The sequence below is a fragment of the Puntigrus tetrazona genome, chromosome 9 (genome assembly GCF_018831695.1).
Source record: "Puntigrus tetrazona isolate hp1 chromosome 9, ASM1883169v1, whole genome shotgun sequence".
Taxonomy (NCBI): Eukaryota; Metazoa; Chordata; class Actinopteri; order Cypriniformes; family Cyprinidae; genus Puntigrus; species Puntigrus tetrazona.
Window position 1 is genome coordinate 5,508,503 of NC_056707.1, and position 13,260 is coordinate 5,521,762.

The 13,260-nt window shown below is 40.1% G+C and overlaps 1 protein-coding gene across 7 annotated transcripts in view; it reads right to left on the reverse strand.

The window, feature by feature from the left end:
* The window catches only part of myo1b (myosin IB), a 57,973-nt gene extending 45,189 nt beyond the window's left edge, over positions 1-12,784 (reverse strand). For 2 of the 7 annotated variants that reach the window (XM_043249316.1, XM_043249317.1), the window contains exons 1-3: positions 12,554-12,783; positions 5,031-5,171; positions 773-888 (exon numbers count right to left, since the gene is read on the reverse strand). In XM_043249316.1, coding sequence (XP_043105251.1) covers positions 773-888; positions 5,031-5,156 — 242 coding nt within the window. In that variant the 5' untranslated portion in view covers positions 5,157-5,171; positions 12,554-12,783. Of the gene's footprint in view, positions 1-772; positions 889-5,030; positions 5,172-12,553 lie in introns of all 7 variants that reach the window. The other 5 variants (XM_043249319.1, XM_043249320.1, XM_043249315.1 and 2 more) reach the window with 4 other exon arrangements.
* Positions 12,785-13,260: the final 476 nt, after the last annotated feature.

Below are 13,260 nucleotides of genomic sequence, written 5' to 3' on the forward strand. Positions count from 1 at the left end.
AAAAGCAGCTGCCCTGGAATGAGCTCAGAGCCTGGCTTCAGATCAAAGGAGCATCGACCCTGACACCACTGTAACAGTGCTTAGACTAAAACATATGAATATGGAAGGGTCCAAGACTGAAGGAGAACTTGCATACCAGAGCAAATATTCACTTAAAGTAGATCAAATGAACAGGATAGGCCCAGAAGCAAAGGAGAGATCAGTTTAGAAACATGAGGAGAACAAACTATGAACCCACAGGCGAAAGTATCAAAAGGATCCTTTGGGGGGGATACAGCTGTACACAGCTGTTTGTTTAAAAAAAAAAAAAAAAAAAACTCAAAAAATTTCAGGATCAGGCCATGTTTTTTTTTTTCCAGAAGTGTGCGTCTGCCGATCAAACAAAGCAGACTGGCTTTGTTTTGATTTGGCAGTCTGGTAAGACGGCTGGCAGCCCTCTACAGAGACAGATGGTCATTAGCTGGAGCAGGACAGGACAGTGAGCCGCCCCTCCCCCAAAAGGGCTGGCCATCACGTGTCAAGGGTCGAGTGGATAAAGCACACTGTGTTTATGCACACCTACTCCGCCAATTCACTTGGGCAAACATGACACCACTGGGGGACCTTCACATTACTATTGATTAAAAAAAAAAGCTGCAAAGCTTTTCCAACCCTGTGCATGCATGTGTGCAATAGTTTAGTTAAGTATGTGCTCTGCCGACCAGAATGCCTCAGAATAAACTAGACAGTGACTTTGTGGTATAGCGCTTTCAAACAAGCTTTTTAAACTCACATGTGTGGACTGAGCTCATAGAAGTTCCTGTTGCGATACTCCTCCACCTTTTCTGCTGTGTAGATGGGCAGGGACTTGTAGGGGTTCATGGAGATCACCACACTGCCAATGTATGTCTGTGGAGGAGAGTGAAAGATGCAATGAACAACCAATCAATAGAACAGCTCTGTAAAAACATAGATAAAAGAACCAGTCATACAATGGACATCGAATTTAGAGAATCTATAAATACTAAAGATAGAGGCCCTAGCTTTAAATGACTAAACACATCTGCAGCCACATGTCATCACTAGTCTGGTGTGATCTTGGTCCATGGCACCTCCTCCACTAGTTAGGTAACTGTAGTGGGCTTCTTAGCTATAGCTTTATCGCCAAAGATTTTCCAGAGATTTTCCTTTGGTTTTAGATCAGTACTCTGGCCCACTATGACATTATTTCAATGTTTTCAGTCTTTTGCCTGCAGGCTTACTGGAAGGTGCTTGCAGGGAAGAAACTGCATGCTGCTTAAGGGGGTTCTGATAAACATTTCCATTTCTGCCATTTAGATATACCTTCTCTACCTTTCACTGACTCCTTTATTTACACACTAAACAATTATTCCCATCTGACCCAAATAAATTAAACTTGCTCTCACTACTAAAGTGAACTCTGGGCTCCACACAACCTGCTGCTCAGCAAAGGTGAGTCTACCCTTTTGATTACAGGGCCTTTCGCACTGCAGGAACTTCATAGTACCTTATAATTGTGGGACCACTTTCTGACGTGTTTGCACCCCAGGAACTATGAACTGTTTTAGTTCCAGGAACTCCATTTGGAAGAACTAAATTAGATTCTAATTTAGAGTAGTGTTTTAAATAGTTCTAGGAACTATCAATGACGTAAGTGTAAGCTGACTGGCTAAACTGCAGTCACCCGCCATGATTAAAAATACTGTGAAAAGCAATGCATTTGTTTACTTTATAAACTGCATTTACCAGAAGACTTGGTCTACAGCATTCTCTGCTCCTATCAGCCTCAATGACATATAGCACTGCCAGTTGATTTTTGGCATTCCATGTCCATTATTGTGAAACCCGTGAGACAATGAAAACACAGCTTCAATCACAACATCCTTCTGTTGATCACGTTATTATTCTTTTTTTCTTGTTGAACAACGTGCACATCGCTGTCAAATGTTTTATGTCAGTTAGTACCCACTGCTGGTGCGAATGCAACTGGCAAAATGGTACTGGAAAATAGTTTGCCCAAATTGGCCCAATTCTTTAGTACTGTACTTTTAGTTCTAGAACTAAAGCAGTGCGAAAGGCCCTTATTTTGCTGATTAGAGGTGAGAGGTCCCTGAAGAGTGCACTTCTCTTAAACATGCTCAGACAGACCCTGTTCAGCTCTGAACTGGCAAGCAATTCCAGCTGCAGTGTTGAACCCATTAAGAGTCTCCTCATTTCCTTGTCTTCTCGTGCAATTGTCTTGCGTGGTTGACCAGCCTTTTGAGGGGACTTGAATTAATCAGTTATTGTAAAACTGCAAAATTCTAGAAATCAGATTTGGAATGGCCAGCTTCTCTTGCAGTGACTTGAAAGTGTCAACCCTTTGGCCTTTATCTGGACCACCTCCTGTTAAGAGTTGTCATCAACTTAGTAGTGAAGACTCCAAGACCAACAAATGTGCGTGTCAGATAAGAGAAACATCTAACAGGACCAAGATTGGGAACAACTAGTCTACAGTATTGGTGATACGGAGCATACAAGCTAATTTTGGTACGCAAGTGTTGTCACTGCAGACTGTATATGCATCATCAAGCCAGTCACAATGAAAATTACTTAATTGTGCAATTTCACTTGTACTGATATCGTGACATCCCTAAAGGACACTGCACTGTATTCATACTCCCCTGCTGTGAGGCCCAGACATCAAGCGCATTCTCTGCCTCAATCTGTTATAGGAACAGTGGCGGCAGCAGTGTAGGGGAGTACAGCTACAATATGCCTCCGTCTGCATGATCCAGATGGGAATTCCTGGGTATTGTTCAGACAGGCGGGGGGCCCGCAAGCAACCGAACAAGAGAACACAAACAAAAATGTTCGGAATCCCAGAAAGCATCAACAACACAGGGTGGTCAAAAGTGGCCGGAGAGGGCAGCAGTGTCTAAAGTAGTCCATTTCAAATGACTCAAACAAACATCCTGACCAATTTCTTCCAACTTCTCTTTTTTTTTCCCCCCAAATTCTTCTGCAACCAATTTTCAACCTATTACGTTAAAAGCAAATCTATCTCAATGTTTCTGGGACCTTAGAACAATGATTAATTCTTGCAACGGTCTTCTACCTTTCATTACTGTGAGTGTTACATAAGGCTTGCAGCAGGAGGATCGGGCCTCTGCCATGGCAACACAGCCCACAACCTATTGTCAAGTGTTCACAGGAGGCATAATGCATCCCTTAGATGTAGAGAATACATCTAAATGAACAGAAACATACTGATAGATGCCCCGATCAAATCAAATGTTTAGACACATTAACAAAAGCTTTTTGTACCTGTGGCTTAATTCTTATTTCACACAAACAGGACAGAAAATTGGTATTTCTTCATTCTATTTAGGAATATATTACAATTCTCCCAATCCCAGATGGATTTAAATGCTGTTCACAATGGTGACATCTGGGGCACTAGAGATGTGATGGTGCATTAGAGCAAGAACAGTCCTGTGCAAATAATTCAATTGGCCCTTAAATGAGACCTGGTGGACATACATTTTGGAAGAACGAGCAACTGTGGATCAATAAAAAAGCATTACTAAAAGAGTGATCTACACAATCACATCTGTTCCTTACTACTAAATGTACATACACACACGTACACACACGCACTCACACACTCTCCTTGCAGCCAACAACACGGAGCAAAGTTTAAAGATAATGCTAAATACAAGGACATTTGTTTCATAATTCTACAGCTCTTATTGCCTGCTGTATCTGAAAATGAAGCCCATTATAAATGTTTTTTTGACAGGGCATCGATTAGATAAGGCAGACAATTCTCTGTGATATTCATTGTAAAGTTGATGAAATGTAAGAGATATGACAGACTGTGACGTAAGCCTCATTACTATGATAAGTACATAGTATGTAAATGAGGAACAGGACAGTAAAATAAAGTGCTACCATATAAGCGTGAAGAGATAATTCAGCAGTTTTTCCCATCTTCATATTCTAAACGTATTTTGTTTCACTAAACACAAAAGAAGAGGTCTACTTTGGCAGAAAACATAAGAGTGAGTTAATAATGACAGACTTCACCTATAGTCGCAGCAATCGTAATTTAATAACAAGAAAATTAAGTCACCAGCCTGCACAAAGCGCAAAGAACATAAATATACTGTGGTATACATAATTTTGCTCTTGTCAGCACTCTTCTGTACAATTTGGGGATTTGCATTAAATACAAGGCTAAAGGTTGCATTACAAACTTGAAGTTACTGGACACTGAGGGCTGTGGGTAGTTAAACTCTTAATTACAAAGTAAACGCACAACCTGTTTGTGACCAACTACATGATTTTAGTCTTTCATAACTGGTTAGATTACAGCTCTGCAAAATATAAATAAACATTTTTAAGGGTCCGTTTTTACAGTGCCACACAAAATGTAAAACAGCCATTCGAATGGGTCATTAAACTTTAATATTTCCTGAAACTGAATGCAAATTCTCATTAACAACTAACAAAGCAATGAATTTGAAACTTGTTTCGTTCAATTTACTGGTCAACACATACAGTATATAAATCCTGATTATTAAAAATTAAGTACTAATTTATAATACTAAAGGTGCTGTCTGTTAGCAAAATTTCAATGTTTTAATATACCAGAGCTACAGCGCTTTTTCATACCCAAAGAAAAGAAGAAAATCTTCAATTCTCCTAGATATTCGTTCACTTTTGCGTAGGATGATTCATAAACAAATATTTACACATCAAATGAACCTATTTTGTATGCTGGTTTGGTGTTTGGTATGCAACAGCTTTCAAAATGAATGAGGAAAGACATGAAAGCAGGGACAGAACAATGAGAGGGCTATGATTTACACTGTGTTCATCTCTACACTCCTATTTATCTGTGAAGTGGGAACACACTCAGACTAAACTTAGACGCTCTTGTGATGTGACTGTCTGGAGTAGTGAAAGCCTAAAATGAGAGGTCGAGCAAGATAAGGAAACAGAAACTGTTGCCTGATGTTCTCAGTATTGGTTTAAACATTACTTACATAGATCTCGTTGTGATCGAATCGCTTCTTTAGATTCTCAATGAAGGTGTCTTCTGACAGGGGCTCAATGAGGACCATATCGCCCACCCCTATCATATTGTCGAGAAGTGATGTCTTCACCTCCATTTTGGACAACACCCCCTATAGAGAAAGCAAGACAAACATATCAGATCAAGAGTTCCTTAGATATGCATCTAGGTCAGTGGGGTTAATGTCTGTGTAAATGACTGAACGAATGAACAACAGAACAAATGCATTAATATAGTGCTTTGTGTATTGACGTACACCCAAAGAACTTTATAAATCACATTGGTGGTCTCTGTGTATTTATTAACTCATTCAAAACACTTATATTTAGCTAATTACATATGTGTTTGTGTCTGAAGTTATTATATTACTAATGGCATAAGCTTATTCTTGGTTACAGCACATTTAAAAACAAGTAATAAATAAATCACACAACATTGATTAAACCATGATTTTTCTGAGAATTTGGCACAAGACTTTCTCCACTTTTTTGTACTCCCTTCTTGGTCATTGACCCATCTATGCCAGAATTCTGTCCACTGTCCTTCTACAGCGCATTAACGCTGATGTCTGTTCATGTGAAACCTTATCAGCTTCTTGCACTTCTTAACTAAAATAATGCAAATAAATTCTAAAGTATTTGCAAAGCAGCACTTGACTGGACCGGCATGTTCAGTTCTGTTGAGGACAGTACGGACACAACTTATTCCACTGGGAATTATGCAACGAAAGACCCTTGTCCCAGCAGATGACCCACAGATACTCCCAAGATGTTTATGGAGTGGAGTCATCAAAATGGAGCTACTTTCTCACTAAACAAAGTAGACAGCAGAAATAAACTATGCAAATGTTTACTTCAAGCAAGCCCATCACTGAATTGTGATTTCACAGTTGACAGCTAAACAGTTAAAGTGTTAGGGGCGGCAATTTTTCCCTTCTCTGGTCACTAATCCAGGTGCCAGTTGCATTCAGGGCCTTCATATGAGTCTCTACTGAGGCCCTAACCCCCCCATGCACTGTTCAAACAAACAGGCAATAGCGAAATGTAGTGTTCAGCAAAAAGCTCCTCCAATAACAGCCCATGTTTTCGCTCCCAGCTCACCCGGTGTAAAGAAACAAAGCACCCAGCATCGACAGATGTAGTCAAAATACAAACATGGGCAAAGAAACAAGTCTTAAATAAGGGGTAGATAATGTGGTTTGTTGATAGCACAAACATGCGTCATTTGCGTGTACCAGCCGAGGCATAACTAAAAAAAAAAAGCTCAATGTAAATGAAGGATTAAGAGGTGAAAGCTAACAGTGGATCTTGGACTGATAAGGTTGCCAGGATGCGTGTCTGCTTCAAGTCTCCTACAAGTGCCTAAGATTGCTGCTGTGTAGTTTGATAAGCCTAATCTTTCTTACTGACAATTTAGGGCAGGGTTAGTCATCAACTTTAAGACTCTGCAGCCTTGATGTCAGAAACTGAAGAGCACAGTAAAATTAAAACTTGTAGCTTTTATAGTGTATTTTAAACGGTGTGGGATAGTGTGGAAGTCACTATCAAGCACCATTTGAAGGCAGGACATCCTGTTCTAACACATGGTCACAGGAACACATGGTGTGAGAAGGTGGTAAGACTATTTGCTTTAGTAACCGTATCTAAAATTAAATGAACTGTACATAAAATAACTAGCTAATGAATGGATTTTAAGATCACTAGATGCGTTTCAGCAGTTTTTACCTTTTCATTTAATGATTTTTTTAATTTTTGGCAGGTGCGTGATTTTGTATTAATCTCTGAGCACTGTCTTAAGAATGGAGGGGGGGTCAAAAAGTAATGATTACATGAAATAGTCAATCTACAATTTATAAATACACTACAGATCATACTTTGCTACCACATTTTTGATTAATTTCTGCACAAAACACTTACATACATCATCAAAAAGCCACATTCACTTAATATTTAGTCTTGCCTTTGATACATTTTCCTCTGCGATCCCTCCTGCTAATAAATCACAGTTATCCCAGTCAACTGCTAAGAGCAGAACAATGAAGTTCTTTATAAACCTCCTTTTTTCTGTTTTGCATTATCTTTGCTTTTGAGTAACAGTGGGGAAAAACCACTTATCTCTTTGTCTAGTTTAATTTGCGTCTTGGCAACAGCAGTAACCTGGCAGCCGGGGATATGATCAGTTACCTGTGAAAGAGGACAAAGGAGAAACCACGGACTAAAGGTCAGACCAGACGTGAAGAAAGCCTGCATGCATCCAGCGGTTCCCCGAGTATAAGAGAATAATTCCAGGGCCCGTTCTCCCGCTGCATAGCAACTCCTGGCAAAATGTACTAGTCTAACTGAATACCAGCTGCTCTGGTAGGACAAATTATTAGCCAATAAACATTCTACAGTGTTTTGCACATCTGATCAGGTTTGTGTTTTCTTCAATTCATCAAACCTACGTGTAAATATATGGGGGTTTTATTTATTTATCTTAAAGCATGGTGCTCTGCATGCTGAACAGTAGTTGAGGGCGATCTAGATATTTTATGCTGCACGCTTGCCACATGGCACAAATGGACAGTTTATATTGTGGACTTTATACAGGAAGACCAGAATACAGGCCAGGAAACCAGGTAATAAACAGGCACCACCAAATATGTGGTATTAAATCTGCAAGTGGTGGGGTTGTATGTCTCTGAACATAACATTTATTTCAATAACACATTTTCTAGCAGAAAAAAACAGCTCCCAGCTAAAGTGGAAACTTGGAAACTGGTGTTCTGTTAGAATTTTAAAAAGCTCAGGGTGATCTTCAGAAAAATGTAACTGCATGTGAATGATTTCTGGTAGCCTAGTAGCCCAGATTCAACCATTGACATAACCGCATCTGAAACAGCAATGGAGCGCGTGGACCATATAGTAAATCCTTTAGTATCAATCTACAGATAAAGAGAGGAAGGATTATGTTTCCTAACAAGGACAGGACATTATGTGGATTTTTTTTTAAGTGTCGGCACATTTTGAAAAACTAATCGAAAAGCTATTTTCGCACAAAGCATTGGGATTTTATCCAAAGAGAAAGGATTTTGTTTAAAATCATGTACAGTAAGCATCCCAACAGGTAAAGTCTCATTATTTAACTACAAGAAAGAAAAGAAAAATGTCTAGGCCACAATGGCTGTTTGAATGATGGTTCCATCTTGATAATTTATATATTTATATATATATATATATTATATTATATATATTATATAATATTATTTATTTATATATATATATATGCATTGAACATCATCATGGCTATGAAAAATATTGTGATAAATTTTTAGCTATACTGGCCCACCCTGCTACAAACTGCTTCATATTTTCACTAAAAGCAGCAACTCCTTTGCAATAAACAAACAGGTCACGCAATGTTTCCATATACAGTGCATCAGGTCAGACATGCTTTCCTGCTCATAATTGGATGCATTTGATGTGCATTAGCAAATAAAGGCATCTTTGTTGAAGCCAGATTTCAGATTCACCGCACCGCGCTCCCCACAACTCTACACAAATCCATCAGATTAAGCAGGGTAGTATTTTTAGTTACACGACTGCCCTAAAAATGAAGCCACCGTGCGCAGCATCAGCATTAGTATTTCTCCGGCCTGACCGGCTGTCACCTTTCGAAACTGGCCCACTCCCAAAACCTCTGCATCTGCCCTACATTTCTAAGCGCAATGCCAATAATATATAATTTAAAATTCCTGGATGCGAGCCACGTGTGATTTTCCACTCACGGACAAGGTAGAGCAGAAAGTCCCTCTTTTCAACCTACCTCCCGAAACACCCAGACAGACACGCTCTAAAACAACTCACATCAAACAGACCCTCCATTTACATTTTATAACACATATTTAGGCTCCGTTTCAAAACCCATGCCCTGACTCAAGCTAAAAAAAAAAAAAAAAAAAAAAAAAAAAAAGAATCTGCAAATGCAGAACTAAAACGTTAACCTCACAGTCCATGATGCCAGTGGAACAAGTTAACAACATAATAGGGTTTAATCGAGTACAGACTGCTGTATAAAGGGCCAGACACATGGATGGTGATGGCAACTACAGACGGGCTCCAAATGAAGCGATGGGGCAAAGCCATTGTGGCTATTTGGGAGAACTTGCAAGCATGCTCATTGCTCACTGACCTGAAACACCGCTGTGCGATTCTGCACCGTTTCCAGGGTAAACCCTCCTATTGACTTTCCACAATCCCATGGGAGCCAGGCTTGGCAGACTAGAACGCATCTCTGAATCCCATCCCGTCTTTATCATTTTAAATAATTACAACAGTAATAAAACTAAAATTTGTGTGACAGGATCATTGCTGGTTCATAACTCCGAGCGACTAACATGCAATGAATTTCTGCTAAGCCAGCATAAAAGCTCGCATATGTCCAAAATAAGCCTATGAAGATAAAGTGCTTTCAAAGACCGTCAAGATAGGATGAGAGAGATCGTGTCGCTCCGTATGACGGCTAAACATTCAACAGTCTCCTGCATACACACACTTCCAATATTCTCTTCAAGTGTGCGGCTCTTATCTTACCTTCTGATGCATCAGAAGCTGCTGGACACTTACTAATATTTTTGTACAGTTTTGCACTCAGTGAGGTACTAATCTCACAAAGCACTGCTAATAATGCAGTCAAATCCAAAACAAAGGAAGCCAAGTAACAATGTGTTAATTAAAAGTCTTACAATTGACTGTAAAATATGGATAGCGCAGAAATCTGACTTATAACCGTAATTAGATTTGGATATTGCGCAAGGTCGTTATTTTATTTACACTGTGGCAAGTAGTAGAAGACATGAGGACTTTACTTAGCTGTAAAGAGTGCTCAACAACCAACCGTTCATCATCCCTATCTGTAAAACTAAACAGAGACCTTGATAAAGCCCCCTGCTTTTGAGAAAGAGGCTCTACTGCATGAAGCCTGCGAGACCCAACCCCCCTCGAAAAGTCAACAGTTCTCTTCAGCCTCTCACATCTGTTGATTGTGGTTTGCAAAGCACCTTTCCCGAGAAGAGTGCTGTACTTGTAGGCGTTCGGTGGGTGGACTAATACATAAGCTCCAAGTGAGGTGAGAAAGGTGCAAAGAAAGTGCACTACATACAGTACTTGTCATTTCTGCAAAGTTATAAAAAAAAAGAAAAAGAAAGTGAGACTTTGTGAACTCCTTGTTTTATGACTATTATTATTTATACCTGCTGCACGTTCACTACTCAATGTTAAGGCGATTATACAGAAATATAGAAAACTACAGCCGGCCAGCACATAAAGCCCGAGGTTTCCAGTTACACTGATTAAATACATTACACCAAACTCAATGTGAGCTGTTTTTTGGCACCGACTGTTGGCCGTGAGTGGTTTCCATAGACCATAAACTCGGTTCACTGAGAGTGTACGTTCCACAGGCAGCAATATGAGGCTCTAACATGACAGGAGACAATTTAATTCTGCACTAACGAATGCGTTTTTTACTTTTGGTGTGCTTTGCCTGCATGAAGACAAATCACTGACGCCCTCCGTTTGATTATCTATCCCATCAATCCTTAAAATAGCACTAACAATTGTTCCAATAAAGGAAATTTCCACGGTACTAGGCTACTTATTAATCAATCACACCGATAAAATCAAGCTTTTAGTGTCCTAGTGAAAATCACGTTAGATGAAAGGGAACACGATCGCGACTATTACCCTTTTTAAGTCCGTAGGCATTAAACATTTTGGGAAACATTTTCAAGTTTAGCGAAAGTAGAAAATGAAGAAAGCAGGGCGATGTTAACTACACGCAGTGGGTAAAATCTATCCGATGCATTCCATTCAATCTTTCAGGAATTTTTTAAAGTTTCTAGACTTTCATATTCCATCCCTTTGCACTTCTAGTTCTGAGTGTCCTGGGATTGCTATGCAGTTTCTAAAGCTCTTAGAGTAATTTTAGCATGTTCCTGGAGGAACAGTGTACTGAAGAGTTTAGCTTTGACTCTAATCAAACGCACCTGAACCAGCTAATCAAGATCTTACAATGTGTGCTTAAAAACTCACTTTCAGGTGTGTTGAGGCAAGCTTGGAGCTAAACTCTGTAGGACAAGCTAAACTGCACTCCAGAAGGTGATTTTGGCGACCCCTTGCTAGGGTGTTCTTCGTAGTTGCTGGATATAACACGAGTTACATTTCCAATTTACATTACATTTCATGTCACTAATACAATAATGCATTACTTTTTAAAATTGCAGTAAAGTTTTTTTTTCTCCAAAGTAACAAGTTACCCATATTTACAGCAAATCTCCCCTCCTTGCGTCAAAATAAATTGGCTTATTAATTTCACTTTTGGTGTTAAAAGCCCAGTTATAAAGCATAAGTAACACAGCAACTTAAAGGCAAAAGTAAATTAATGCATCACTTTCAAGAAAAGAGTAACCAAGTAATGCAATTAGCAACTTTTTCATGGAGTAATGCAATATTGTAATGCATTTCTTATTAAAGTAGCGTTCCCCAGGTGAAGGTGTTGCTGTGGTTTCTACTATATGTCCCAGTAACTCGTGTTCTTACACATTTGCTGTGGTTGCTCGCCTATTAATCCATCAACTCACCCACAACTGTACATCTATGGGATTTTATTGGCAATTTTAGCACGATAAAATCTGATCACTTAGTGTAAGAGGACACCTTTCTCGACGATTTGAGGTATCATGTGTCACTCATGTCTGTAGCCAAAACTGAGGAGTCCAAGTTTAACAGGTTTGGGAGTCGAACGATACTTTAGTTCAACTTCAGAAGAGAAAAGGTGATGTTTGCCTTAGCACACGCTAACAAGTGAGGAACAACGAGCAAGAAAATGGAGCAAGGACACTGGGTTTTGTTAGATTTAGCTCAAACTCGGCAGGCTTCAGGCTTCTTTGTCTCTGCCACTTAACTTTAAGACCATTAAGACGTTGACCGCCCCGCGTGCGCGCGCGCGTGTGTGTGTGTGTGTGTGTGTGTGTGTTTCCATCTTCATCCACGCAAACACTGCTGCTCTCTTTATACTTCTTATCGTAGTCTCCGTTTGCTTAGCGATTGAACCAAACATGAAGCGTTTTATTATTTGAGGCTCGTGTCATTTTTTCTTTCATTGCCTTCTTCGGATAAACTACTTCAGCTCATTTAGCCGGTTTGCACACCAAATAAAACTTCACTTCGGTTTCCCGGTGCATCAATGCGACTGAGAGTTAATGCATTTGAGCCAGTTTGTTTGTTTGTTTAACTTCAGAGCGTCCTTTGCGCGACGGCAACTAAAACAAACCCGTTCGGACGCTCCCGTTCAAATCAACACGAAAACATTACACTCGGCGTCTCTTTCGGGTTAATTCATCAAATCAATGAACGGAGGGATGAACGTGAAGTTCGCAGCTTACCGGCGACCCGAAAGACTTCCACCCAGAAAGAACAAAAAGCAACTTTTTAAATGAATGAAAAAGCAACTTGCCTCGGTTCTTGAGTAAAAATTTCCCTTTTAATCCACTCTTGAAGGCAAACGTCCCGCTCTAGATGAAGTGGAAGAGGTGGTTCTCGTGTCCCCTTCCCAGCGCTTTTGTCTGTGTGTGTCCCGTGAACAGAGCAGGGACGAAGAGACTGACTGAGCCTGAGACTACTGCTCCATGAACACGGGGAGTGGTGACTGGAGTCCCACTGTGATAATCACCTTATCCCAGAAAAACGCCCATCTTCTCCAACCCGTTGAACTGAACTGCCCCGAGTGCACGGATGCAACTAACTGCTGCGTGTCGCCCTCGTGCGTCCTCTTAATCAAACTGCACCGCTCTGTTGATTCAGGGGCTTTAGCAGGTTTAGATAGTCAACTGCTTTAGATAGTTATCAGGTTAAGCGTTTCTCCACTGTAGGGTAAAAGTTCATGTTAAGTCGACATAAAGCGTACATTCATATTGTCATACGAATGAAACTGTGCAAATTATGGTGTATAGTGAGCGTACGTTCAGTCATTATGGGGAAATTCTCCCTGTTTCTTAACAATGGAAAAAAGTGGATAACGCAGGGTTCGTTTGGGGTTGTGTTCTGGGATCAGTGGGAAATCACGACCTCGGTAGAAATCACAGCGTGGATGCACCTAAAGCACACCGAAAGGGCACTTTTGTGTGACAAAAAGGGTAGAGGACCACATTATCTTTATAAAAT